This window comes from Mytilus edulis, chromosome 10 (assembly GCF_963676685.1).
Source record: "Mytilus edulis chromosome 10, xbMytEdul2.2, whole genome shotgun sequence".
Lineage (NCBI taxonomy): Eukaryota > Metazoa > Mollusca > Bivalvia > Mytilida > Mytilidae > Mytilus > Mytilus edulis.
Window position 1 is genome coordinate 24,852,565 of NC_092353.1, and position 27,136 is coordinate 24,879,700.

General features: G+C 31.6%; 1 protein-coding gene across 1 annotated transcript in view; it reads right to left on the reverse strand.

Annotated features, from left to right (window-relative positions):
• The window catches only part of LOC139490711 (uncharacterized), a 68,018-nt gene that overhangs the window by 38,076 nt on the left and 2,806 nt on the right, over positions 1-27,136 (reverse strand). The window contains exons 2-8 of the mRNA XM_071277641.1: positions 24,663-24,906; positions 23,414-23,623; positions 12,316-12,576; positions 10,453-10,695; positions 7,286-7,522; positions 3,313-3,462; positions 600-854 (exon numbers count right to left, since the gene is read on the reverse strand). Of these exons, the coding sequence (XP_071133742.1) occupies positions 600-854; positions 3,313-3,462; positions 7,286-7,522; positions 10,453-10,695; positions 12,316-12,576; positions 23,414-23,492 (1,225 nt within the window). The 5' untranslated portion in view covers positions 23,493-23,623; positions 24,663-24,906. The remainder of the gene's footprint in view (positions 1-599; positions 855-3,312; positions 3,463-7,285; positions 7,523-10,452; positions 10,696-12,315; positions 12,577-23,413; positions 23,624-24,662; positions 24,907-27,136) is intronic.

Here is a 27,136-nt window from a genome sequence, read left to right on the forward strand (position 1 = left end):
TTTTTTATTGTTTTGTCATAACTTTTGCTGTTGGTTTTTTAGTTTGAATTGTTTCACATTTTGTCATGCCAGGGCCTTTGTTAACTGACTTTAGCAATGTTTTTTCTCATTGTTGTTGTACAGTAAACTCTGTTATATAGTTGTCTCATTAGCAATAATTCCACATCTCCTTATTTTATACTGACAGTAGTGTGTCACTGGCATTAATATCACATCTCCTAATTCTAAATTTATATCAATAAACCTACTTGTCTCATTGGCAATTGTTCAACATATTCTTTTTTTTAATAAACATAGTTTAACCATTATGATCACTGTTGGATTGCAGTCACATTGACATATACATGCATGTATCCAACATCTCCATTTGTTCATAACAATGATATTGGTGCAAGATGTATTATTTCCCTACATAAGAATAGCTTTTTTTATCTGGGTATCAAAACTTTTCTAGTAAAGTCACATTAAACTTTACTTGATTCCATTTTTAATTGTCTCATCAAAGATACCATGTTAGAGTTTTAAAAGTCTGAACATTAATTAGTCTTCAAAAATTTTGATATCAATAAATCTAGTTTAACCATTTGAATTTTAAATACCTTCTTCACTTTCAAATTTAATAAGGTACATTTCCTCCTCTTCAACATAGTCTAAACTCAATACATCTGCATTAGCACCTCGTTTAGACTCGAAGTATAACTTTACACCATTTCTAGAAGAGAACTGGCTCATTCGTGTCACCTCAATAGTACATCTATTGTATTCCTCAGTGTCTGGCTCATCCTCAACATCTATTTTTTCTATTTGTATTGCTGTGTCATTAAATACAAAAGGTGTTTTAGATAGAACTGCTTCTTGATCAATGAGTTTCGAACAGTGGTATACTATTGTTGCCTTTATTTATCAAACATGGCTGGTACTTATAATCAATATTTAAAGACAGTAAAGTAAATTCGTGTTGAGATTGTGTAAGATTTTATAGGTTTTAGCATATAGTAGTGTTAATAGTTGTCCACCTTTTATACAGAAATATACTTATAAACAAGTGGACACTTCTGCCTAAACATTTCTCACTAGTATCTATTATGCTAAAAAAGCACAAATAAACTGTAAAATATATCTTCCAAGAAAATAACTCCTTTAAGAGGTCAATTGATGTTTCCTTCATATTGAATTTCTTGTAGATCATATTTCATTGAACATTTGTACTGTGAAACGATTCTCTTTATCAACTTTAGTTTCCAAATAAAATGCACAAAGGGTTAACATAATTAATAACTCTATAAAGGTCATTTAGAAAAAAATATGTATCTATCTAAATATATAAATATTTGCTCTCACTGCTTTAGTTTCAAAGCTGCATTTGACATCTTCGTTCTATTTGACACAATAATGGCCATAGTTGATTATAGATCAAAGTAACAGATAACATTTTAAAGTAGATACCCTAAGGAACTTTCAGGTCAAGTTTGGTGGCATGTAACCCAGCAGTTTAAGAGAAGGTTTACTAAAAAGTTGAAAGGGGGGAGGGGGCCTTTAACCCTTTCTGTCAGGTTGACTAGAAAAGAATTTCTTGGATACGTCCTTGTATTCTGATGTACTGGTATTCAAAATACATTTGTAACAGCTCTGGAACTATATGAAATAAGAAATATAATACTGAGTATTTACAATATTGATTAAGTTAGTATCGTGAGGTTTTGCGATTTAAATTCTAAATCTTTATGGATGTAATTTTCCATTTATTTTGATATTAGAAAGAATCTATAACAGATCAATTAATTGTAAAAGTACGTACTTTTTATTATCTTATAAGGAGTTTATCTATGTTTAAAAAGGGTAAACTTTCATCACTTAAAACAATGTGTTCTACATACTCTTTATATTGCTTATTAATTGATAAATTAAAGGAAAAGACTATGTTACGAAGTCACTTTGTTTCACAAAAAGTAATTTCCAGAGATAAAAATTCCCTCTTTGCCAAATTAAATGATTCATAGATCTTGAAAGCCCCCAAACAAACATTATTACAAAAGTTACACAACCTTTCATGTGAATCAGATATTTCTGTTCAGGGAATTTTCATATTTTTAAGTCAAACTGTCTCATTGAAAACAAAAGTGCCTATATTTATTTTTGTTTTTCATATAATGTTATAATTTAAACGTGTTCTTTAACGGATTAATTATCTAAACAGATACAAATAAATTTTGAAACGGTATTTGGCTATGTTCCTTGTGACTTTCAATTTAATTTTGTTTGACTTTTATAAACTTGAAAATATAACTGTAAAACATTTGCATGCCACCCTGAATGCATGCATTTTATTTGTAAACATCAATTTACCACATAGGTAAAGGAAAACAGTTCCCAAAAGAATAACAGTAATTTACTTTTAGAAAGTGACAAATATACTGGTCTTTGATACACATTTTGTAAATCTTGGTGACCTATTTGATGAGAAAGCCATAATGATCACAGGAACTTGGGAACTAGACATTTTTTTGGGGCATTTTCCCTTTTTGCGAAATCCATTAAATTTAAATGAAATCTGCGTTTTATCAGTGACCGTTGTGGATAGTAAACTTGCAATTGATAGATAATAGCAAATACAAGTTATGTCTTAGTAAATATATGTTCATATAACACAGACAAACGCTAAATAATTGAAATTAATAGAAAAACAAACAATAACATGAATAACAGATTTAAAAACCGGGGTAGGGCCAAAAATAGTGTCCTGTCCTGAAAGTACCTATTGTTTTGATGTTGTTTGTATTTTTCATCCTTGTAATCTAATCAATATATTGAAACCCTCTCTGGTGTTAAAAAATTGGAAAACAATGTACAAAACAAACAAATCTGGATTGAAGACTGGTACTAATGAATAAAGAAAATGCTTGCAAATCATATACCTAAATGAATTAAGAAAACATGTAATAATTCTCTATCAATAGTCTATAATTGACCTACAATTGTGATCATTGCTATGCAAATGTGTGTATTTAATACGATTCAGTAATGGTACATGTATTTACATGCTTTGCAATTTATCATTATTTTACTTTATCTATCCATTAATGTAAAATCTATATTTTCTTTTCCTCAACACTCAAAGCAACAAATTCAAGTTTGTCAATCACTTGTATCTATACACACTAATATTTCACATTTTTTTTAATATTGAATGGAAAGTAAGCACATATGATTGTGTCTTAACATTTCGACAATATTCCAAAGTTTTGACAAGTTTTTTACAGTCTTTTGTTTCAGCAGTAAGAGCACATTCCATGATTATCTAAGTAAAATTACCTGTAGGCATCTTTTGAACACATGCATTGTTTGATTTAAATTTTGGTCCATCTCCAGTAGCAGTGCCACCAAGACATTTATAGTATATCTCAACTTTGACGACACTTCCTTCTATTTTGTGTATCTTTTTACAGACTGTTGTTACAGGGGCTTAGCATGAAATGAATATAAAAATACATGTCAATTCTGATATCTATTTGGATTTTGGGTATACAAAAATTTATAACTAAATACCGAAATCCAAGACATAATGAATTCAAACGTAATAAATTTTGTTTATTAAACAAAACTACAGCTAACTTCTAAAACATCTTAATTATTGAAAGTTATGTATTTGAATTCGAGAGTGTGATATTTTCATGGGGCATAATTTAACATAAATTCATTTTGGTTTTGAAACTATGTATAAATATTGGTAAAACACAATGGATCCTATCTTAGATATTTATTACTCCCTCCTTTTTTGAAAAATGTATTATGTGTGAACTTGGTGAATTACATATCTTTAATCAAAGCTAACATAAAAAGTTATTTAGGTGATACTTATACTATCTCTGTAGCATATTGTAATGTAGATAGTAATGCGAATTCACAGACACGAATAATTTTATATCAGAATGGTGTAAAAACTAGAGGCTCTAAAGAGCCTGTGTCGCTCACCTTGGTCTATGTGCATATTAAACAAAGGACACAAATGGATTCATGACAAAATTGTATTTTGGTGATGGTGATGTGTTTGAAGTTCTTACTTTACTGAACATTCTTGCTTCTTACAATTATATCTATAATGAACTTTGCCCATTAGTAACAGAGAAAAATATTTGGTAAAAATTTACATAAATTTACCAAATTAATGAAAATTGTTAAAAATTGACTATAAAGGGCAATAACTCCTTAAGGGGTCAATTGACCATTTAGGTCATGTGAACTTATTTGTAGATCTTACTTTGATGAACATTATCGCTGTTTACAGTTTATCGCTATCTATAATAGTATTCAAGATAATAACCAAAAACAGCAAAATTTCTTTAAAAATTACCAATTGGAGGGCAGCAACCCAACAACCGGTTGTCCAATTCATTTGAATATTTCAGGGCACATATATATTGACTTGATTAACAATTTAACTCCTTGTCAGATTTCCTCTAAATGATTTGGGTTTCAGAGTTATAAGCAAAAAACTACATTTTACCCGTGTTCTATTTTTAGCCGTGGTGGCCATCTTGGTTGGATGGCCAGGTCATCGGACACATTTTTCAAACAAGGTACCTCAAAGATGATTGTGGCCAAGTTTGAATTAATTTGGCCCAGTAGTTTCAGAGGAGAAGATTTTTGTAAAAGATAACTAAGATTTACGAAAAATGGTTAAAAATTGACTATAAAGGGCAATAACTCCTAAAGGGGTCAACTGACCATTTCGGTCATGTTGACTTATTTGTAAATCTTACTTTGATGAACATTATTGCTGTTTACTGTTTATCTCTATCTATAATAATATTCAAGACAATAACCAAAAACGGCAAAATTTTTCTCAAAATTACCAATTCAGGGGCAGCAACCCAACAACAGGTTGACCGATTCATCTGAAAATTTCAGGGCAGATAGATCTTGACCTGATAAACATTTTTTCTCATGTCAGATTTCCTCTAAAAGTTTTGGTTTTTGAGTTATAAGCCAAAAACTGCATTTTACCCCTATGTTCTATTTTTAGCCGTGGCGGCCATCTTGGTTGGTTGACTGGGTCACGCCACACATTTTTTAAACTAGATACCCCAAAGATGATTGTGGCCAACTTTGGATTAATTTGGCCCATTAGTTTCAGAGGAGAAGATTTTTGTAAAAGATTACTTAGATTTATGAAAAATGGTTAAAAATTGACTATAAAGGGCAATAACTCCTTAAGGGGTCAAGTGACCATTTCGGTCATGTTGACTTATTTGTAAATCTAACTTTGCTGAACATTATTGCTGTTTACTGTTTATCTCTATCTATAATAATATTCAAGATAATAACCAAAAACGGCAAAAATTTCCTCAAAATTACCAATTCAGGGGCAGCAACCCAACAACAGGTTGACCGATTCATCTGAAAATTTCAGGGCAGATAGATCTTGACCTGATAAACATTTTTACCCCCACATCAGATTTCCTCTAAATGCTTTGGTTTTTGAGTTATAAGCCAAAAACTGCATTTTACCCCTATGTTCTATTTTTAGCCGTGGCGGCCATCTTGGTTGGTTGACCGGGTCACGCCACACATTTTTTAAACTAGATACCCCAAAGATGATTGTGGCCAAGTTTGGATTAATTTGGCCCAGTAGTTTCAGAGGAGAAGATTTTTGTAAAAGATTTCTTATATTTATGAAAAATGGTTAAAAATTGACTATAAAGGGCAATAACTCCTAAAGGGGTCAACTGACCATTTCGGTCATGTTGACTTATTTGTAAATCTAACTTTGCCGAACATTATTGCTGTTTACAGTTTATCTCTATCTATAATAATATTCAAGATAATAACCAAAAACAGAAAAATTTCCTCAAAATGACCAATTCAGGGGCAGCAACCCAACAACGGGTTGACTGATTCATCTGAAAATTTCAGGGCAGATAGATCTTGACCTGATAAACATATTTACTCCTGTCAGATTTCCTCTAAATGCTTTGGTTTTTGAGTTATAAGCCAAAAACTGCATTTTACCCCTATGTTCTATTTTTAGCCGTGGCGGCCATCTTTGTTGGTTGACCGGGTCACGCCACACATTTTTTAAACTAGATACCCCAATGATGATTGTGGCCAAGTTTGGTTTAATTTGGCCCAGTAGTTTCAGAGGAGAAGATTTTTGTAAAAGTTAACGACGACGGACGACGGACGACAGACGACGGACGACGACGACGACGGACGCCGGACGCAAAGTGATGGGAAAAGCTCACTTGGCCCTTCGGGCCAGGTGAGCTAAAAAAATCAGAAAGATTTAATTTTTGAAATACATTAATTTGTTAGTTTTTAGTCAGAAAGACGATAGGTTCTATGATTTGTTAGGTTGAACGTATATTACATAATCATGATCTTGAATTGAATGCTGAATGATTGTTTGAATTCGTGGTAAAGGTTTAAAGCAGAAAATAGTTTCCGCGAGAGCTTTGTAACAGTAGTATACAAGCCTTTTAGTAATTTCCCCTAAACATATCTAGTATTAACCCCATTACTTGAGCATTAAAGTAATGAAACTGGCCAGTAATTGACTTTGTACATATAAAAATACTCATAAGTTAATTGAAACATTTGTTGTAAGTTGAGGATCTAAGACATGATCTATTCAAATGGTTCAGAATACTTTTCCTGTCTATATATATGCATGCGTTCGAATCCCTGTGAGAGAGGATTTTTTTTGTTTGAAATTTGCAGATTTAATATTGTTGTGCTGATATTTAAAGTAATTATGAATATAAAATGTGTTTTCATCCGTTTATCAGCTTCACTGGCGATACAATGGTTTGATCTATCGTAGAGTTGTTACTTGTATAGACGTACTTATCAAATAATTATTTATGCTCCTTTACAACAGATAATTTAGCTAATCTGCAAACAATTCCATCTTCATGTATTATGTCTTCTATGCTTAGTCTTATCCAGTAACAACTCGAGCTTCTACTGACGAGGAAATGTAACACTAGGTAACCAAAAACTGAATTTTGAGTTCAGTCAAGGCTGCTGAGTTTCACAGTCCAGCACCTGGAGGCAGGCAAAACAAAATGTGTACTAGTTCAGTGAAAATGGAAGTCACACTAAACTTAGACACATATAAGTGAATTGAAAGAAGTCTTTTTGTTTTCAATAGATGATTTAGCTTTCTTTTGTTAACTTTTCTGAGGAGTTTTTGCAGAAATGATGAGGTTTTCTCGTCTTAACCGGAAAACAATTAAATACAAGGTCTTTTCAATGATAATAATATACTCATAATGGAACCTCTTACCTTTACAGTCTACAAAATGAACTATACATGTATTTTTTTTAGTATCAAGGTGAACCTCCTCTACTCCAGTGACACCCGACTTTTTCTCATTGTCGAAGTAGAACATTACAGCATCCCTTGTTGTACCTGGTTTAATCTTTGATACAATAATTGACTTTGATACTGGTACAGACTCTACTTTCAGAAAACATCCATTAAGCTGTCTATTCTTACATTCACTAATAAGCTTTCCCATGTCTGTAGAGAAAAAAAGAAACACATATAATACAAATTTAAATAACATTGTCTTATAAACCTCAAATGGTGTTGTCTAAGTCTGCAATACGACAGACAAAAATCATCAAATTTATAAACTTAACTATTTGCATTATGACTTTGAATGGAATTTTACCTATTAAAATTATAGTTGAACTTCACAAGCTTAAACTTGAACGATATTTCGAGTGTGTAAAGAACTTCTCAATATTTTTTCGGGAATTTAAACTCAATATTTAAAAAGCTTACTAAATAAGAATTTCACATTTACATGACTTGAGTGTTTGGCTTTTCTAGCTATTTTGACCAAATGTTATCAACCCGTACATCATTAAAAGATAAATAATAAACTGATCATCACAAAGAACAATCTAAAGATGGAAGCTACAATGATTAGTAACTACAATCTGTACATATAAACTACATGTTACATGACAGATCTAGTATTTGTTGCTTTTTTTTTTTTTTTTTTTTTTTTTTAAAGTAGATAATAATATGATTTCAAAATTATCTTTATCTGATAGGCAGTAGGTTTTCAATTTTGTTTTTCTTTATACATACAGAAATATTTCAGAAACAATTTTAGCAAACCTGATTTTATCATGAATGAAAGTATATCTGTGATGAACAGAGAAAACTATGTTGCGCACTTGTAATAGTATATTCAAATCAAATAGGAAATTCATACTTGGCACAAGCACAAATTGTACAACAACATTTTTCCCAAATGGTATTACTGAAAAAAGGGTAATCTTATGTTTGCCTCTATCTATTAAAAAAGATCAATTTGTATAGTGTCCTAATTGAATCTCTAATCAAAGTATAGTCATATATTTAAATTCTCCTCAACATTTACAGATTTTCCCCTATAAAATTCATACAGAATTTGTAACCTATATTTCTAAAAATAAAGTGCAAACTTTTTAATAATGACACATTTTACAATTACAACTGTTTTTTTTTTGCAATGACTTTAAAAAAATTATTATAATTTGGTATAAATCAATATGGCTTTTCACTAAAAACAAAATAAGATAGCAAAAATGAATATTTAAGCTACTGCAAAGCAAGGATAAAAAAAAATAATTTGCCTTATGAATGAAATTATGACCGCAAAGATCAAACCTTGAACAGTTGAGACAAGCTTGGACACAATATTCAAGCTTGATACTGTCTGAATTTGGATTGTTATCATTTTTTATAACATAAAATAGGTTTCTGACACAAAATAAATGTTGTCAATGATCTTAAACTTTTGAAATGGAACATATAATTTACCTAGAATGGTCTGATACTATAATCTAACAATATGGTTAGATTCAGCATAAAAAAAAAAAAAAAAAAAAATTAAGTTGAAATCAAACAAAGTTAAATTTTGAACCCTTTTGACCTCAATGTAGACTAATTTAAAATGGGGCCCATTAACCAAGATATTGTTGCTCACCTGACTCTTCTTTGGCTTTGGATATCACGGAAAAAAATAGATGAAATCATAACAGATACGCAAATAATGATTGAGGCCAAATTTGGATTAACATGGCACCATATTTTAAAATAAAATCCTGGTGGTCATCTTGAACAGTAAATCGGTAACAAAGTAGAAACACTTCATCAGCACCTCATAAGTAACATTTATGCCAAGTTTGGTTTGTTCCATTCAGTGGTTGTCTAAAAGAAGACATTTGTATGTATTTTCTTTAGGATCCTTTGTAAAACTAAATCTCCGTCTGGCGGCCATCTTGGAAAATAAATCAGCTTCAAGTAACAACACTTGGTCAGTACCTAAGAAAAATTCATGCCATCTTTGGTTTCATTCCATTCAGTGGTTCTCTAAAAGAAGACATTTTTATGTACTTCCAACAAGGTCCTATGTTAAACTAAGTCCCCTGTTGGCAGCAATCTCGGATGATAGGTGGGGTTCAAAGTATCATCATTTGGACAGTACATCATAAAGACCATTTATGCCATGTTTGGTTTCAGTCCATTCAGTGCTTCTCTTAAAGAAGACATTAAATGTATAAGAAAAAAATATGAACCACATTTAAAATCCCCCCCAAACTTTTGAACCCCATTCCGCCTCTTAAAGTAATTACCCCAAACTTTATCCCAGCATTCCCTTTGTTGTATGGAACCTTTTGGTACAATTTTTAATACAGATCCAAACAAACTCTAAACAAAAGTTTAGTTTAAACATATTTATTTTTATAGTGGATTGGGAAGCAAGTTTTGCAAAAGTTATTGTCTAAAAACTAGAAAACTGCTTGTTTTTGGCCCAAATTTTGCCCCTAATTCCTGAATGTTTAAGACAATTGCCCTTAAAGTCAATTACAGCCTTCCTTTTGTGAAATGGATTCTTGTGGTACAATTTTAGAGAGATCCATACACTTACACACTAGTTATTGTACAAAAATGCTGGTTTTGACCCTTTTTGCCACCTAAATCCTAAACTGTTGGTACCATAACCCCTACAATCAGTCCCAACCTTCCTTTTATGGTATTGGCCCTTCTGGTATTTTTTTTTTATATATCCATCTCTTAAACTAAAGTTATTGGCCTAAACCCAAATGTGTCTTCTGACGACGCCAATGCTGACGCATAGACGACGACATCATAGCATTATAAAACACAATGTTTTCCCCCTTCGTATAAAAAGGACATGTAGTGGAGAGGAATAATGCTTTAATGATAACAAATCTTGCAGACAGCTGTGTAGCTTTGGGATCTGAAACACATTTTTTCGAATAAAATTCTAATTGAGTTTGGAAAAGCTTACATCAGAATTTCTTAAGGAGTACTTTAATTTTCAAATTTTGAACTTCAGGTTAATGGTTTTAGATGACAAATTAAAGAAAACAATTTTAAATATTCCCTTATGGTGAGCATAAAACAAAAACATGTTTACACAATTATACCTGGTTGTGTTTTGAATTCAACAATAGCTGCGCCTTCAATATCTCCAAATATAATTTTGTTCACATCAGTTTTAGATCTGGCCTCAAGGTAGTTTCTTAAAAATCCTTCTGTAGTATTCATTTTGAAGCCAGAAACAAAAGCTTGTTTTGGATAAATAGCGTATGGTTGAAGAGGGATATGTTTTCTTACATATAAATCAGTCTTATCTAGTCTGTGAGTCTTCTTCAGACATTCATCAACCACTAAAATCAAAAGGTTTTAACTTATATTAATCTTATAAATAAAAGTGAAAATGAATATTTAAGATGTCAAAATACCACATAATGTTTTGTAAATTTTAATTTCATCAATATGTCTTGTGTCAGTTTCTGATGTTTATTACCAAGAATTTAACAGTCCATTCAGCAAAAATAGGATTTTTCCTGACGCCTGATACATATAGGAGAATAGTTACCTTAAATAATTATTGCTAACCTTTTTTCTATTGATAATCAGAAGAAAAACACAATTTACAGATCTATGTTTGTTTTTATTTTACTAGTTAATAATTTTAGGGCTTCAAAAATTTACTTCAAATGTAAAATTTATACATATTAAAAATAGACGAGAAAAATGTCATATTTAAAACAAAAAACATGTTGTTTAAAATTACGATAAAGTAAATTGATTAATATCAATAAACATGTACATATTGCATGTATTGTTGGCATTGCACATAGTCATGTTTATTCAGTCTGTTTTGATGTCCTTTTACTGAATTCATAGGAAGTGAACTGGTTGATACTTAAGTCTGTGAGAACATGATTACCTTATTAGTTATTATCAGCTATTAACTAGCTTTAGGCAATTGTACAATTAGATCAGTAGTTAATATATTTTGTCTTTATATAAAATATCAATAAACTTGTAAATATTGTTGGCATTGAACAGTCATGTTAATTAGACTGTTTTTGTTATGTCCTTTTACTAGATTTGTTGGAAGTGAACTTGTTGATACTTAAGCCTATGAGAACATGATTACCTTATTAGTGATCGTCAGCTTTGAAATAGCTTTAAAAAATTGTACAATTAGATCAGTAGTTAATATATTTTGTCTTTATATTGAATGTTTTTGTGCTTTATGATGATGAATCAATCAATTCCAACTGATTTGTTATTACGTTACATTTTAACACCACTGACCAAAGTTAGTGGACGTTTAAAGTGCTCACAAACATTCTACATGTGCTTGTCATTGAGTACTTGTTGGTTTGTCTTGTCATATCTTTTTTATTGTTTTGTCATAACTTTTGCTGTTGGTTTTTTAGTTTGAATTGTTTCACATTTTGTCATGCCAGGGCCTTTGTTAACTGACTTTAGCAATGTTTTTTCTCATTGTTGTTGTACAGTAAACTCTGTTATATAGTTGTCTCATTAGCAATAATTCCACATCTCCTTATTTTATACTGACAGTAGTGTGTCACTGGCATTAATATCACATCTCCTAATTCTTAATTTATATCAATAAACCTACTTGTCTCATTTGCAATTTAACTACATATTCTTTTTTTAATAAACATAGTTTAACCATTATGATCACTGTTGGATTGCAGTCACATTGACATATACATGCATGTATCCAACATCTCCATTTGTTCATAACACTGATATTGGTGCAAGATGTATTCTTTCCCTACATAAGAATAGCTTTTTTATCTGAGTATCAAAACTTTACTAGTAAAGTCACATTAAACTTTACTTTATTCCATTTTTAATTGTCTCATCAAAGATACCATGTTAGAGTTTTAAAAGTCTGAACATTACTTAGTCTTCAATAACTTCGATATCAATAAATCTAGTTTAACCATTTGAATTTTAAATACCTTCTTCACTTTCAAATTTAATAAGGTACATTTCCTCCTCTTCAACATAGTCTAAACTCAATACATCTGCATTAGCACCTCGTTTAGACTCAAAGTATAACTTTACACCATTTCTAGTAGAGAACTGGCTCATTCCTGTCACCTCAATAGTACATCTATTGTATTCCTCAGTGTCTGGCTCATCCTCCACATATACTTTTTCTATTTGTATTGCTGTGTCATTTAATAACAAAGGTGTTTTGGAAAGAACTGCTTCTACAGCTTCAATGAAGATAAATTAATAAATACTAGTAAGTGGTAGAGGTTAGCAAGAAAAATCTCTTATATTTAATGCGTTTTCCTCAGTTTTAATTTGTAACCCGGATTTGTTTTTTTTCTATTGATTTATGAGTTTCGAACAGTGGTATACTTCTGTTAACTTTATTTATCAAACATGGCTGGTACTTATAATCAATATTTAAAGACTGTAAAGTAAATTCTTGTTGAGATTGTGTAAGATTGTATAGGTTTTAGCATATAGTAGTGTTAATAGTTGTCCACCTTTTATACAGAAATATACTTATAAACAAGTGGACACTTCTGCCTAAACATTTCTCATTAGTATCTATTATGCTAAAAAAGCACAAATAAACTGTAAAATATATTTTCCAAGAAAATAACTCCTTTAAGAGGTCAATTGATGTTTCCTTCATATTGAATTTCTTGTAGATCATATTTTATTGAACATTTGTACTGTGAAACGATTCTCTTTATCAACTTTAGTTTCCAAATAAAATGCACAAAGGGTTAACATAATTAATAACTCTATAAAGGTCATTTAGAAACAAAAATGTATCTATCTAAATAAAAAATATTTGCTCTCACTGCTTTAGTTTGAAAGCTGCATTTGACATCTTTGTTCTATGTGACACAATAGTGGCCATAGTTGATGATAGATCAAATCCCCAGATAACATTTTAAAGTAGATAACCTAAGGAAGTTTCAGGTCAAGTTTGGTGGCATGTAACCAAGCAGTTAAAGAGAAGGTTTACTAAAAAGTTGAAAGGGGGGGAGGGGGCCTTTAACCCTTTCTGTCAGGTTGACTAATTTGAAGAATTATTGTACTGGACATTTTACTTCTAAAATTTCTTTCTATCTGATATAGTTTCTAGATAATTGCATGCATGCTTTAATATCATCCTCGTAAATTGTATGAAAATTATAATGAAACTCATGTCAATAACTTAAAGCACTATTTTTATGTGTTGTTACTTCTATGTGTTTTTATGATTGTTTGTGCAATTATTGGGTCAAGTGTATCCTCTATTGACTTTATAATGACTGTATTTTCATTTTATGTATTGAATAGTCTGTAGATCAAAATTGAAGTGGCATAGTTAAGAACTATAACAAAAACATTAACCACTATAATCGCATGTTCATTTGTATGGTTGTCCCAGTCGTGTGAACCGTGTCTTTCTAATATTTTCATTGAATTTTGTCTTTTTAGGGGGGGATCGGTGTTGATGATAGATCTTTGATAGTCTCCGTTAAATTTTAATATTCCAAACTTAACAAAAAGTAAAAATAAAACAAGAATGTGTCCCCAGTACACGAATGCCCCATCATTTTCTATGTTCAATGGACTGTGAAAATAGAGAAAAATCTCTAATTTGGCATTCAAACGAAAGATCATGTCATAGGGAACCTGTGTACTAAGCTTCAAGTTGAAGACTTGAACTTCATCAAAAACTATCTTGACCAAAAACTTTAACCCGAAGCGGGAATAACAGACGGACAGATAAACGAACAAACGAACAAACAGACAGACGCACAGACCAGAAAACATAATGCCCATAAATGGGGCATAAACACATAGAATAAAGTATCAAAATAGAGTACTGAGCAAACCTTTAACTTCCTTAAATATAACATATGCAGTGTTTGAGTTCTTCTCAAAATCAACAAATTCCACATCACGACCACCAGAAACTTTACGGTTTTCAAAGAAATGCTTGATTTCACCTTCTGTGGTATTGCTTGGCAGATTGGATACTTTTATTCTGTTTGTAGAAACATCTTCTGAAAATATAATAATTCAAGCATGTCAAACCAAGATTAGAAGAGTGTGCTGCAGAGGAAATCTGTTACAAAAAAATCAGTGCATAATTCATAAAGTATAAAATAAAGGGTATGCAATTGAGGTGATTGTCATATACAGACAACTTATTCATCAGAGATCAATGGACAACTATAGGTCACTGAAATGCTTAAAATACAAAGTACTGAACATCAGATGACCGCAAAATCCTGTAGATGGTCACAATCACTTGTCTCAGAAAAAAATCCAATCTCTATATTGGTTAAGGTACATAGATAAAAAAAAATCTGAGAAAAATTCAAATTTGAATAACAGAATACAACGTTATAAACTGTTCAGTCAAAGATAATCGATTTCATCTTCTTTGGCACTGCTTGGAAGATTTGATACTTTTATTCTGTTTGTAAGATCTTCTGAAAGAAATATGAGCATGTCAAACCAAGAGTACTAGTAGGCTGCAGAGGAAATCTAAAAAAAAATATTCTGTAAAAATTCTTAAAGTATGAAATATAGGGTTGCAATTTGGTATGAATGCCATACAGACAACTATCCATCAGAGCTCAAAGTCCAATAAACAAACGAAAACTGGCAATTCATTTGGAATCCACAGAGTTGTTCCGGTTCTGTACACCTTAATTGATTAGTAATTCCATACATATATTAATTTCAAAATAGTTCTTTTTGGAAATGACTAGGACTCGAACATTTGCGAGTATGGTCTTGAGGAAACGATGATAGTCCGTCGGAAGGGGACGATAAATGGATGACCCGTGTTAAGAGAGAGCCATATCTCTTGCACGTTAAAGACACCCTGGTAGATTTTGAAAAAGAGCAGGCTAATGCCGCTACAAGGCAGCACTCGCACCCGCAAAGTGAAAAGGGATTAATATAAGTTGCAAAACTTGTTTCCCAATCCACTATAAATAAATATGTTTAAACTAAATGACAAGGACTTGGTTTATTTAATACCAGGGTCATTTTCAAAATGTCTTTCAGCCTGAACTAAAATTCCCAGTATCACAAATCCAGGTCTATGAGTTGGTTCCAACTGTATTTTTAAAAGAGTTCCAAGGTCACCACGTTGCACTTATTTGATATTTACATGGGGTATAACTTTTTTTTTAAAAGTCGATAGTCCACTATTTAAAAACCTGTCAGAGATATTACTGATATTAACCTATAGTATAAGTTTTAAAAAATCTAACAAGAATTGTACCTGTTAAAACGCTAATGAGGCCATGTCCCTAAATCTTACATTTTAAAGGGACATAACTCTTCTTAAAAAGGTCGATTGTCCAGTATTTAAAAACTTGTATGAGATATTACTGACATTGACTTTTCATATAAGTTTTATAAAAATTTGATAAGAGTTGCACTCGCCAGAGCGCTAGCGAGGCCATTTTCCTTACATTTATTATTTCCAAGGGACGTCACCCTTTTGAAGAAATGCGATCGCCCACCATCGTCAGAGATATTGCTGATAATAATCTATAGTAAAAGTTATATAAAAACATGGCAGGAAATGTACCCTTGAGAACGCTTATGAGGCCATTTTATATAAACTAATATTTTCAAGGGACATAACTCTTCTAAAAAGAGGGACGAAAGATACCAGAGGGACAGTCAAACTCATAAATCGAATATAAACTGACAACGCCATGGCTAAAAATGAAAAAGACCAACAGACAAACAACAGTACACATGACACAACATAGAAAACTAAAGAATAAGCAACATAAACCCCACCAAAAACTAGGGGTGAGTCAACCAACTCGTGATGGCGTTCGTAAAATTAACGAAGGGATGGTTTCGACTTCACCATTTGGAACTCTAAGTTTAATAGTTTCCTTGTGAGCAGCAACCCTCTATCAAGAAAATCATAATAGGAAATGCAAGCACGGGAATATCGTATCAATTGGGAGATATATACCCCGTATGTAGGTGCTGCTGGAATGTTGCTACTTAGAAATGGAAAGTTCACAATTGGAAAAGCATCCCTTTTGTCGTAAAGTTTTGTTTTCAACCGACCCTCAAAAAGTCTGTCGTCCACCATTTAAGCAGTTGTCCGAGATACAGGCTGTTATTGTACGGAAATGAATATCAAAACACATGTGAATTATAATTTCAATATAGATTTTGGGTATACAAAAAGTATAACAAATACCAAAGGGAAGTTCAAGGTGAATGTAAATGTAACAAATTTTGTGGATAAAACAAAACTGCCCTTACTTCTTAAATATCTTTATGCTTGATAGTTATGTATATCAGTTGCAGATTGTTATATTTTCATCATTTTCATTGAGGTCATAATTGAATGTGAATCTATTTTTTTTTTAATATATAGTTCATTATTCCTGTACAGAAATAAAGCTAACATGAAAAGTGATTTAGGTGATACTTATACTATCTCTGTAGCACATTGTAATGTAAATAGTAATGTGAATTTACAGACAAGAATAATTTTATATCATAATGGTGTAAACAAAAATCAGAACGATTTATTTTTGAAATATATATTTGTTAGTTGTTAAATCTGAAAGACAATAAGTTCTATGATTTGTTAAATTGACCATCATTTACATTATTTTAATCATGATCTGAATACTGATTGGTTGAATTTGTGGTAAAGGTTGAAAGCACACAATGGTTTCGACAAGGGCCTTGTAACTTAAGTTTAATGGCCTTTCAGTCATTTCGCCTCACAAAATCTACCGTTTGCCCATTACTTGAGCATAAAAGTAATGAAACTTGCCAGTAATTGACTTTATACATATAAAAATACTCATTAGTTAATTAAAGAATTTGTTGTAAATTGTGGATCTAAGACAATATCTATTTAAATGGTTCAGAATACTTTTCATATATATAATCGTACAAATTAATTTACTCGAACATCTATAAATGTGTTAAACTTTTATTCCATCTTTATGTAGTTGTAGCTACAAACATATTTTATGCAACATCAATAAATATGTAACACTTTTCCTCAAATCTTGTATAGATTAAGCTACAAAAATATGTTTTTGTCATGCATTCGATTTCACCTTGAGAGATGCACACCCTGATGAAGCTTATTTGTTTAGCGAAATATTGCGTATTTCTATTTAAAATCTAATAGAACTTTTTAATGTATTAATTAGCGTGTTGAAATTATATTCTTAGACATTTATATAAATTTAATTCAGTAACTGTATCAGTTTATTTTAAGAAACTAATCCACGCTTACATAGATTGAATGTTGATTGTTGCTGTTTTTAATCATTATATATACAACTCGTCTAAATATCAACCCAACAATGTTAGATCTGTAAATTTGCTTTCGCAAATTTTTTGTTCTTCACTCGCCGGGATTCGAACCTATGCTACTAAGATATCGTGACACCTAATCGCCTGCACTGTAGCCGTTCCGCTAGACCACACGACCACCTGGGCTTCACAAAAATAAAGCTTTCGGTGGCCGTGTGTTACCTTTCCTCGACAGTTTTAATCTAGCGTCGTACTACAGTACATGATATATAAGGCATGGAGATGTTATTGTTACAGATCAGCTCAATTATCTATAGTAAAGGATCCTACAAATTAATGCAAGATACAGTCACAGAAAATAATTATATTTATAAGTACGTCTGAGCCAGTGACAACTCTACATCATATAATATATATAAATGTCTAAGAATATAACTTAAACACACTAATTAATACATTACAAAGTTCTATTAGATTATAGATTAAGCTACAAAAATATTTTTTTGTCCTGCATCCGATTTCACCTTGAGAGATGCACACGCCTGATGAAGCTAATTTGTTTAGCGAAATATTGCGTATTTCTATTTAACATCTAATAGAACTTTTGAATGTATTAATTAGTGTGTTTAAGTTATATTCTTAGACATTTATATAATTTTAATTCAATAAAATTGAGAATGGAAATGGGGAATGTGTCAAAGAGACAACAACCCGACCAAATAAAAAACAACAGCAGAGGGTCACCAACAGGTCTTCAATGTAGCGAGACATTCCCGCACCCGGAGGCGTCCTTCAGCTGGCCCCTAAACAAATATATACTAGTCCAGTGATAATGAACGCCATACTAATTTCCAAATTGTACACAAGAAACTAAAATTAAAATAATACAAGACTAACAAAGGCCAGAGGCTCCTGACTTGGGACAGGCGCAAAAATGCGACGGGGTTAAACATGTTTGTGAGATCTCATCCCTCCCCCTATACCTCTAACCAATGTAGTAAAGTAAACGCATAACAATACGCACATTAAAATTCAGTTCAAGAGAAATCCGAGTCTGATGTCAGAAGATGTAACCAAAGAAAATAAACAAAATGACAATAATACATAAATAACAACAGACTACTAGCAGTTAACTGACATGCCAGCTCCAGACTTCAATTAAACTGACTGAAAGATTGTGATTTCATCATATGAACATCAGGCACAATCCTTCCCGTTAGGGGTTTAGTATCATACCATCATAACATATATGAGAAGAACATAACCCGTGTCATGCCAACAACTGTTTTTAGAATAAATGTGTTTAGTTCCGATGCAAAGACCTTATCAGTGACTCAATATTAACGCCAAAATATGCAATCTTTAATGACTTGACAACAGTATCTAATTATATCCCTTCTTAATAAGTCTATTCAAAGGTTTTGTAAGTTTCTGAGGTGAATACTGACACTTTTGTGCTTTATAAAGAATATTACCATAAAAAATTGGATGTGAAATACCTGAACGTATTAGAAGTCTGCATGTTGAGCTATATTTACGAATGATGTCTTTATACCGATGATAAAATTTAGTAAATGTTTTGACTAGTTTGTGATATCGAAAACCCTGGTGTAATAATTTTTCAGTAATACATAAATTTCTCTCGTTAAAATCTAAAACATTGTTACATACACGAGCGAATCTTACAAGTTGAGATATATAAACACCGTAAGATGGTGACAAGGGAACGTCACCATCTAAAAACGGATAATTAACGATAGGAAATGAAAAATCATCCCTTTTATCATAAATTTTAGTATTTAGCTTTCCATTAGTGATATAGATATCAAGAGCGAGAAAAGGGCAGTGGTCATTGTTAGTATTAGCTTTATTTAAAGTAAGTTCAACAGGATAAATTTCATTAATATACATACTGAAGTCGTCATTATTGAGAGCCAAAATATCATCCAAATATCTAAAAGTATTATTAAATTTGTTTATCAGATGTTGTTTCGATGGGTGTTTGCTTATTTTTGTCATAAATTGTAACTCATAACAATACCAAAACAGGTCCGCAATAAGTGGTGCACAGTTAGTCCCCATTGGAATTCCGATAATCTGACGATATACGGAATCCCCAAAGCGAACAAAAATGTTAAGTAGTAAAAATTCAAGGACATATATAGTATCAAAGCATTTCCAATTAACATAGTTTTTTTGTTTATTGCTACTAAAAAATGACCTAAAAGTGTTTGAACATATATATTCACATTCTGATTTTTTGAATGCCCATTTAATTAGGTTAGTGAATTTTTTCTTAATGAGAATGTGAGGCAATGTGGTATACAGGGTAGCAAAAATCAAAACTTTGAACAGATTCAAAATCACCAATATAAGCATGCAATTTATCAAGTACTTCCAACGAGTTCTTGACACTCCAAAAGTAATTTATTCCACTATTTTCGAAGGCCTCATTTGAACAATTTATTATCAGGTTTTTAATTGTACCAAGTGTGCTGGTAAAAAGAATAGACAATTTAGTAGTTGAACAATGGCTTGAAGACGAAATAAATCTATATTTGTAAGGGGTTTTGTGTAGCTTCGGAAGCCAATACATAGTTGGGACTTTCATTGTATTTGGCTCTGCTTGTAAAGCAGTGGCTAAAAGTTTATGTTTGTTACATATTTCGTTTTCTGAAAATAGAGTCAGTTGGAATGTTGGTGAATTGGTGATTTCCTTTTTCAGAACCTCAATGTAAAATTTACGTCAAACAATAATAATATTATTAGCAGCTTTATCTGCCGGGACAAAAACAAATTCCTTGGCTAGTTCTTTTAGTTTATGTTTGATACGAGAAATAGGTTTATTGTGGTTATTGTTTATAGTAAAATGTTCTTTAAAATGTTGAATACGTATATCAACTATCTTCATTACTGAATTAAAAAAAGAGTCCAAAGATTTTTTGTCAGCTTTTTCCCGTTTTATCCATTTCATACAGTAAGTATGGAGTGAGTCGTGGATGATATTACGACACTCATTCCAATTAATAATTGACGGGGGACGATATTTAGTTCCTTTACTGAGAAATGATTTTAACTCTCGGTCTTGAACGATGTTAAGATCTCCTGTTATAACATGGGAAATGGGTCCATAAATATATTCGGAATTACTGCAATAACATGAAGTAGGTGTATTTTCACTGATATTAACATCTTTACACAATTGACTATAATTGAACACAAATTTCCGGGTAGATTTCTTGTAAATATAAAAAATAAGAGGTAGCTCAGTATTGTCAAAATTTCCAGGAATTTGTTCTTTAACAGAATGGTCGTTAAATATACCGGCAATATTTACAAAATCAAAGCCTTTATTGACATACTTAATTTTAATAAAATGTTTTTTATGATCTTCAGGGCGATCAATTTTGGGAAATAATTTAGAATAACAATATGCCATAATAATTTGAACAATTTCATACTTAGGACTGCTATATGAAATTGTGTTGCAATCCTCCAAAATTTTATTTAACTTATCAACCGGTAACGAACAGAGTTTTGTTAACAGATAATGTCTGCCGTTGTTTTTTGAAATAGAAATTAGGTCCGAAATATTGGTATGATTGGCCCGAAATTTTCTTTGATTGCGATTTGTTCTACGACCGTGAGAACGTTTTTTACGAACAGTTTTAGAAACTATATCCAAAATGTTAACGGAATTGGTTCTAGATATATTACCAATTCCCATGATATTATCATTTAGACCGAGAGGGTAAACTGTCTGTAATTTTTTAATCCAATTTAATTCAATTATTTTCCGTGATCGTACAAACTTTGAATGCGATTCACCAGGCTGCTTATTTACTACTTCTAAAGGTTGAACTGCTAAATATTTAAAATGATGGTTGTGCTTCTTAAGGTGTTGGTAAATGATACTTTTGAATTTATTGGGTCTTTTGAAACGATACAGATGTTCTTGAGTGCGTTTAGATAAATATCGTCCAGTTTCTCCTACGTACTGAATACCACAACCCGGTTTGTTTCATGTGAGTAAATAAATTATACTGTTTGTTAATAACTGTATCAGTTTATTTTCACAAACTGATCCACGCTTAAATAGATTGAATGTTGATTGTTGTCATTTTTGGACATTATATGTATATAATTTTTTTGAGAGCCCAGGTGGTCGTGTGGTCTAGCGGGACGGCTGCAGTGCAGGCGATTTGGTGTCACGATATCACAGTAGCATGGGTTCGAATCCCGGCGAGGGAAGAACCAAAAATTTGCGAAAGCAAATTTACAGATCTAACATTGTTGGGTTGATGTTTATACGAGTTGTATATACATTATGTACACAGCCATGTATCACCATCATTGATGGCGATCCGATGGATACATCTGTTGTAGGGTTGTCACTGACTCAGACGTACTTATAAATATAATTATTTTCTGTGACTGTATCTTACATTAATTTGTAGGATCCTTTACTATAGATAATTTAGCTGATCTGTAACAATAACATCTTCATGCCTTATATATCATGTACTGCAGTACGCCGCTAGATTAAAACTGACGTGGAAAGGTAACACATGGCCAGCGAAAGCTCTTTTTTGAGAGCCCAGGTGGTCGTGTGGTCTAGCGGGACGGCTGCAGTGCAGGCGATTTGGTGTCACGATATCACAGTAGCATGGGTTCGAATCCCGGCGAGGGAATAACCAAAAATTTGCGAAAGCAAAATTACAGATCTAACATTGTTGGGTTGATGTTTGACGAGTTGTATATACATTATGTACACAGCCATGTATCACCATCATTGATGGCGATCCGATGGATACATCTGTTGTAGGGTTGTCACTGACTCAGACGTACTTATAAATATAATTATTTTCTGTGACTGTATCTTACATTAATTTGTAGGATCCTTTACTATAGATAATTTAGCTGATCTGTAACAATAACATCTTCATGCCTTATATATCATGTACTGCAGTACGCCGCTAGATTAAAACTGACGTGGAAAGGTAACACATGGCCAGCGAAAGCTCTTTTTTGAGAGCCCAGGTGGTCGTGTGGTCTAGCGGGACGGCTGCAGTGCAGGCGATTTGGTGTCACGATATCACAGTAGCATGGGTTCGAATCCCGGCGAGGGAAGAACCTAAAATTTGCGAAAGCAAATTTACAGATCTAACATTGTTGGGTTGATGTTTAGACGAGTTGTATATATATAAATATATATACATGAGTTTGAAATCCTGGCGAGGGAAGAAAAACAAATTGCTTCTGCAAATTTGCAGATAATACATTGTTTGGCTGATATTGAGAGTTATTATGAATACAATATGTTTTCATCTGTGTATCACCTTCACTGGCAATACAATGAATGGATCTGTCGTAGAGTTGTCACTTGTTCAGATAATTTAGCTAATCTGCAATTAATTCCATCTTAATGGCTTATAGTATGTACTGTGTTACAACTCTCGATTCTACTGACAAGGAATGGTAACAATACACAACAGAGCGCTGAATTTTTAGTTCAGTCTAGGTGGCCAAGTGTCCAAGTCAAACACCAGAGGCTGTCCTGAACCTCACAACCCCAAAACATGTGTACTTGTTCAGTGAAAATGGAAGTCCCACTAAACTCAGGTCCTTTTTGGTAACTTTAATGTAGTGTTTTTACAGAATATGAGGTTTTATTGTCCTCCCTGAAAAAACAATATAATACAAGGTCTTTTTTCAATAAGATATTCTCATAATGGAACCTTTTACCTTCACAGTCTACAAAATCAACTATACCTGTATTATTTCTAGTTTCAAAGTCAACCTCCTTTACTCCTATGACACCTGAATTTTTCTCGTTATCGAAGTAGAACATTATAGAATCCTTTGTTGTTCCTGGATTAATTTTTGATATAAAATTTGACTTTGACACAGCAACAGACTCTACTTTCAGAAAACATCCATTAAGTTGTCTTTTCTTGCATTCATTAGTAAGCTTTTCTATATCTGTAGAGTAGAAAAGAAAACTTTTATATCACATACTTACATCATCTTATGAAAACTGATGAACCTTAAAAACAGTGAGTTCATTTACATAATACTTGGTTTATGTAAATATGTGCCAAAAAGATATGTATTCTGTACTATATATCTTCTCACAGTATTATGACCAAACACAGACTCTCAACTGCTTTTCACGTGTTATCTGTATAAACAATGTTATATACTATCTTGATGTGTAGCTTGTTATGAAGTGAAGTTTGAAATATGTCTTGAATGAATTAGTTGTAGACCTATATATGTCAAATGCCCAGGACATAACATCTTCATTTGTTTTTCAAACAACAAAGAAAAACATTAAACGCAAAAATAAAAGTCTATGGAGCATTGCATTGACAAGTAATATTTCATCAGTACAAATAAACTTGATTTCAGAAGATAGTTTTTGAATGTGTTGCTATTGTTATAATAATGACTCAGCAATAAGATGATTTTAAAGTTTGTTAATATCAATACAAACTTATATAATTTTTGTTTGAAAGACAATGCATTTTTGTTCTGAATAATATTCAAAAAAGACTAGAGTAACTGACTTTTTTTATGAATAATTTTTTTCTATGATGAGAAAGGGAGATAACTTTTGCACAATTTTATTGTTTGATTCAAATCTGTGAAGATATTCAAAATTATTATTAACATAATTAAAAATTAAACAAAAAAAATAATTCCAATTAGTATTAAGACAAGGACAGTGAGGAGAAATTGAACTAAATTTCACAGATTTTAATTTATGCATTGATGATGAGATTTAACCCTGCAAAAACCCATGATTGTATAATCTGGAGCTTTAAAAATGTTTTTTTCCAATTAAGATTAGATTATAATCATGTAAGAAATTTCCCCTTTACTGTATGAAGTACTGAATACTTTTGGAAAATTGTGAATCTTAAGTCAAATTAGCAAATGGTTGAAGCTGAGAAATTTAACTCAATTCCATATATTCACTTGTGGTGAACATCTAAAATTGTTAACAAAAATTCTATACCTGGCTGTGTTTTGAATTCAACATTAGCTGTGCCTTTAATATGTCCAAATATAATTTTGTTTTACATCAGTTTTAGATCTGGCCGCAAGGTAATTTCTTAAAGCTCCCTCTGTAGTTTTTATATTAAAGTCAGAAACAAAAGCTTGTTTTGAATAAAAAGCCTCTGGTTGAAGAGGGATATGCATTCTAACAATTAAATCAGTCCCATATAATCTGTGAGTCCTCTTCAGACATTCATCAACAACTAAAATCAAAAATTTTTAACTTATATTAATCTTATAAATAAAAGTGAAAATGAATATTTAAGATGTTGAAACCACATAATGTTTTGTAAATTTAATTTTATCAATTGTCTTTTGTCAATTTGTGATGTTTGTTTCCAAGAATTTTACCGTCGATTCAGATAAAATACTATTTTCAAGACGCCTGATATAAATAGAGGAATACCTTCAATCATTATTCATTACCCTTTTTTTTAATTGAAAATCAGAAGAAAAACACAATTTAAAGATCTATGTTTGTATTTATCATACTAGTTAATAATGTTGGGGCTTACACATTTACTGCAAATGTAAACTTTATACATATTAAAAAAGATCAGAAAAATGTCATAATTTAAAAAAAAAATACCATGTTGTTTTACATTATGATAAAGTAAATATACCTTCAATACGGAACCTAGGCTTACACCGAACAACAAGCTATAAAGGGCCCCAAAATTACTAGTGTAAAACCATTCAAACGGGAAAACCAACGGTCTAATCTATATAAAAAACGAGAAATCAGAAACACGTATAAATTACATAAACAAACGACAACTATTGTACATCAGATTCCTGACTTAGGACAGGTGCAAACATTTGTATCCCTGCACTATAAACGATCATCAAGCTTTTTAGTTATCGTCATTATGCAGGATAAACAAGAAATACAGTTTGTTTTGTAAGTACTTAATTAAAATCCCCTAATGACAGAAGTGCTGATTGTCAATTATGATAATTTAATTTGCCGAATAATTCGTGCAATATAGCATTATAGTTTTCCAACCGCTCGCTCAACATTGGAAATGAAATGAGTATGCCCCTAAACGCACGAATGATGTTCACCAAGACCAGAGTTTTTGACGAAAATGCATCAAACTCGAAAGTTGTCTTTTGATAAATATAAATAAACGTGCACATTTTAATGGCATTGCACATAATCATGTTCTTTCAGACTGTTTTTTTGGTGTCCTATCAACATAATTACCTTTAAGTTATTAGTCATTATCAGCTTTGAAATAGCTTTAAAGAATTGTACAATTAGATCAGTAGTTTATATATTTTGTCTTTATATCAAATTCTTTTGTGCTTTATGATGACGAATCAACCAATTCCAACTGATTTGTTATTATGTTACAGTTTAACACCACTGACCAAAGTTAGTGGACGTTTTAAGTGCTCATAAACATTCTACATGTGCTTGTCCCACATCATCAGTCATTGAGTACTTGTTCTTGGTTTGTCTTGTCGTATGTTTTTTTTTTTATATACATGCATGTTTCCCACATCCCTATTTGTTCATAACAATGATATTGGTGCAAGATGTATTGTTTCCCTACATAAGAATAGCTTTTTTTTTTTTATCTGATATCAAAACTTTACTAGTAAAGTCACATTAAACTTTACTTTATTCCATTCTTAATTGTCTTTGCAAAAACTAATCAAAGATACCATGTTAGAGTTTTAAAAGTCTTTACATTAATTAGTCTTCAAAAACTTTGATATCAATAAATCTAGTTTAATTTTTCGTAAAACTAAGCATTTTCTTATCCCAGGCATAGATCACCTCAGCCGCAGTGGACCCTGAAAATGGAGTAAAAAGTCTAATTTGTCATTAATATTATAAAGATCATATCATAACGAACATGATGTGTACTAAGTTTCAAGTTGATTGGATTTCAACTTCATCAAAATCTACCTCGACCAAAAACTTTAACCTGAAGTGTGACAGACAGACGAACAGACGAACTGACTGAGGAACGAAAGAACAAACATATGTATAATTATTTGGACTACAATGAAACAATAAATAATTATGCTTTGCACAAAGTTTCACCTTGGTATATATACAAAATGGCCTATCTCTATTATTCATTGTATTTGTCGTTTTGATACTAATTGCTGTTAGAAAATTTCGTACAGAAGGGATCATAAACCTTAAAGGAACCTACTTGAGTACTTCAAACCTGAGACTTGTTATTGTAGTCTCATTTCAAACACAACAATAAAAGTATTGTGACGAAAAAGTTCAAGTTTAGTTGGTTTAGTTGTCATGCAACTTGAACTTTGAATTTTTTGAAAAACTAAGCATTTTCTTATCCCAGGCATAGATTACCTTAGCCGTATTTAGCACAATGTTTTGGAATTTTGGATCCTCAATGCTCTTCAACTTTGTAGTTGTTTGGCTTTATGAATATTTTGATATGAGCGTCA